The 3854-nt window shown below is 57.2% G+C and overlaps 1 protein-coding gene across 11 annotated transcripts in view; it reads right to left on the bottom strand.

The window, feature by feature from the left end:
• Positions 1-3854, bottom strand: part of TLE3 (TLE family member 3, transcriptional corepressor) — a 52932-nt gene that overhangs the window by 22394 nt on the left and 26684 nt on the right. For 8 of the 11 annotated variants that reach the window (XM_027765489.1, XM_006161334.3, XM_027765490.1 and 5 more), the window contains exon 3: positions 2443-2505. In XM_027765489.1, coding sequence (XP_027621290.1) covers positions 2443-2505 — 63 coding nt within the window. Of the gene's footprint in view, positions 1-1164; positions 1261-2442; positions 2506-3854 lie in introns of those variants that run through there. The other 3 variants (XM_006161326.3, XM_027765496.1, XM_027765497.1) reach the window with 1 other exon arrangement.

Raw genomic sequence — 3854 nt, 5'->3', positions numbered from 1 at the left:
AAAGTCTGGGTCTAGCTGCAGGGGTGCACTGCCACACGATGCTAAGACTATGTGAGAAGGCTCTGGGTTCGAGACCCGGGCCTGCCTCAACACACCCACGGGCCACCTGTGGTCAGGCTGGCTGTGGGGCTCAAAGGAGCATGGTGGCACAAGGACTCTGTGGGAGATGCCTGTTGCAATCCCTCTCTCATTAGGAAATAAACAAACTCAGAAAGAGAAAAACGAAATATTAGTATGTTAAAAGAATGCACTACACTCGCTCCCTGGCCTTGAGACACTGGCAGCCACGCCCAGTAGTCTCCCTTCGGAGTACAGGCCCGGGGGCATTACCATACTCACGTTCTAAATAATTATTTAATTTCATTTATCATTATTATTTTTTAATTTGCTATAGGCACATGTGCTCATTGGAGAGACAGAGAGAGAAAGTGAGAAAGCAAGCCGCCAGGTCCAGGACCTGAACCGCAGTTGGCCATGTGGGAGGCCAGTGTTTTAACCACCACGCGACCTGCCAGCCCCCATACTGACTCCTCTCAATCCAACTGTTGACTGGTCACACCTACCCGAGGAAGCTGACAAGGTGGCAGGGACTGAGGGAGACTGCCCAGCAGGGCCTGCCCCAACAGCAAGGGGCCAGAGTCGGAGGCCTGCCTGCCCTGCCGGCCCTGCACAGGAGCCTCCTCAGGGCCGTTTCCCTCCGAGTCCCCCCCGGTCAGCCCCAAAGAACGTCCCTCACAGGTGATGCACTCTGGGGCTGGGGGCTGAGGGCCCCTTGGGTAGCAGGCCTCTGCAGAGGGCCTGGCCGTGGCACTGACTGGCCAGGGTCTTTGTTCCTGCATGCTTCCTGGTGTCGGGACAGAGGGACAGAAAGCAGAGCTGAGCACCAGTGTGAACTGGAGGGAGCACGGCAGCCCCTCCCTGTCCAGGCGCTGGCCAGGGCCTCCTCTCTGGCCCAGAGGAGCAGAAAACCAGTCGTACCAGGAGAAGGAGCAAATGGTCCTTCTGACACGGCCCCGCCCAGAATCCGGAGAAGGCCTGTAAAGCCCCTGGCTGTAGGTTATCAGCGTGGCTGGTTACGCGGGGACAGGAGCCAGGACTCAGCGAGACCCAGTCAGCCACGGGGCTAATCCGAGAGAAAGAGGAACCGGTAAAAGCAGCTCTTACCTCTTGTGACAGGAAAGGCATAATTTGCGCTAAAATTGTGTTCAGTCTCTTCGCAATCTCTGTCTGCAAGAGAAAAGGGACTTGGTGAAGCTCGGGCAAATAAATCAAGTCAACGAACTGTCACAGGCTAATGGAAATGCAGCTCCCCCACACCGCGGCCCCTCGCCGCTCACCTCCAGCTCCATCCTGCACACCCTCAGGCTGCCTCCCGCCCCGAGGCCCTGGCTAAACCACAGCATGAAGGTGCCTCTTCCAAATCCCCCCCAAACTACGCAACTAAGCTGCCCACATTCCCGGGAGTGGGTGCTTAGCCCCTCCAACAAGGATGATCTCAGAAAGGCTGATCAGGGGACCAGCAGTTGGCATAATGGCTATGTTGCCGGACTCCCATGTGGTTTGAGTCCCGGACCCAGTGGCTTAAACTCATGCTGGGCAGATCCCGAGAAGAGAATGAAGAAGGGATTGCAGCGTGGCCATCCCCCCAGGGGTGATTTCTCACTTTCTCTCTCTCTCTTTCTGGCAAGCGCACGCACCCTATAGCAAAAGACTCTCCCCCACCCCCAAAAGAAAGAAAGAAAGGCTTATCAGATACCTGCCTTGCTCCAACACCTCAGGAAAAAACACTTGGAAACACTTCAGCCGTTTCCACCAGCGTCCCCTGTGGACCCTGGTGCTCAGGTCAGGAGTGGAGCTAAATGGTTAACCGAGAACAGACAGGAAGCCCAGACCCGCGGACAGACAACTCTCAGAATTGCTTTTCTTATCGCACTCTGAATCCCGCCAGGCCCAGGGCCCAGGGCTGGCTTCCACCTTTCATCAGCACATAGCAATCTTCCAGAGACAAAACCATGACAACGGCCTCTCAGACTGCTCATCTGCATGTCCAGCAGCCCTGATGGGAAACCCTGGCGCACTGACAGTAAAAACAACGCATCTGAACTTTGTTCCTGCATGCTTCCTGGTGTCGGGACAGAGGGACAGAAAGCAGAGCTGAGCACCAGTGTGAACTGGAGGGAGCACGGCAGCCCCTCCCTGTCCAGGCGCTGGCCAGGGCCTCCTCTCTGGCCCAGAGGAGCAGAAAACCAGTCGTACCAGGAGAAGGAGCAAATGGTCCTTCTGACACGGCCCCGCCCAGAATCCGGAGAAGGCCTGTAAAGCCCCTGGCTGTAGGTTATCAGCGTGGCTGGTTACGCGGGGACAGGAGCCAGGACTCAGCGAGACCCAGTCAGCCACGGGGCTAATCCGAGAGAAAGAGGAACCGGTAAAAGCAGCTCTTACCTCTTGTGACAGGAAAGGCATAATTTGCGCTAAAATTGTGTTCAGTCTCTTCGCAATCTCTGTCTGCAAGAGAAAAGGGACTTGGTGAAGCTCGGGCAAATAAATCAAGTCAACGAACTGTCACAGGCTAATGGAAATGCAGCTCCCCCACACCGCGGCCCCTCGCCGCTCACCTCCAGCTCCATCCTGCACACCCTCAGGCTGCCTCCCGCCCCGAGGCCCTGGCTAAACCACAGCATGAAGGTGCCTCTTCCAAATCCCCCCCAAACTACGCAACTAAGCTGCCCACATTCCCGGGAGTGGGTGCTTAGCCCCTCCAACAAGGATGATCTCAGAAAGGCTGATCAGGGGACCAGCAGTTGGCATAATGGCTATGTTGCCGGACTCCCATGTGGTTTGAGTCCCGGACCCAGTGGCTTAAACTCATGCTGGGCAGATCCCGAGAAGAGAATGAAGAAGGGATTGCAGCGTGGCCATCCCCCCAGGGGTGATTTCTCACTTTCTCTCTCTCTCTTTCTGGCAAGCGCACGCACCCTATAGCAAAAGACTCTCCCCCACCCCCAAAAGAAAGAAAGAAAGGCTTATCAGATACCTGCCTTGCTCCAACACCTCAGGAAAAAACACTTGGAAACACTTCAGCCGTTTCCACCAGCGTCCCCTGTGGACCCTGGTGCTCAGGTCAGGAGTGGAGCTAAATGGTTAACCGAGAACAGACAGGAAGCCCAGACCCGCGGACAGACAACTCTCAGAATTGCTTTTCTTATCGCACTCTGAATCCCGCCAGGCCCAGGGCCCAGGGCTGGCTTCCACCTTTCATCAGCACATAGCAATCTTCCAGAGACAAAACCATGACAACGGCCTCTCAGACTGCTCATCTGCATGTCCAGCAGCCCTGATGGGAAACCCTGGCGCACTGACAGTAAAAACAACGCATCTGAAGGCTGGGAGCATTCCTGGGGCTGACGCCCTCCGGCCCCCTCCACTCCGGTCACTAACGTGGAGGGGCAGGCCATTGGCTGGAGGACCAGATGGGCTCTTAGCAGACTGAACCTGGGGCTCCACACTCCTGGCCACTACGGGAGGCTCCCGAGTGGGGACCCGGGTGGCTGCTGCAGCGCTCTGCCTGGAACGCCCCGGTCCTAGGAACAGTCACTTTCCCAGCAGGTGCACAGTCCGCATCGGGGTGGGACAATTCCCCGTTGTCCTGTGTCTGTGGTGGGCACCCCTTCCAAATACCCCAGTGGAGGGAGTGAGCCGCTCATCCGGGCACCCTGCCTGGCATCTGCACCCTGGCAGCCCACTCCAGCAAGCGTGCCCTAGGCAGGGCTCCTCACTTCCACGCTATTGACACGGGGCTAGAGAAATCCTCCGGGGGGGGGGGGCGGCTCGGGGGGGGGGGGCCGTCTTCATTT

The sequence above is a fragment of the Tupaia chinensis genome, unplaced genomic scaffold (genome assembly GCF_000334495.1).
Source record: "Tupaia chinensis unplaced genomic scaffold, TupChi_1.0 Scaffold138425_1, whole genome shotgun sequence".
Lineage (NCBI taxonomy): Eukaryota > Metazoa > Chordata > Mammalia > Scandentia > Tupaiidae > Tupaia > Tupaia belangeri.
Note: the sequence above shows the minus strand (reverse complement) of the source record. Positions and strands in the feature narration are given on the sequence as shown.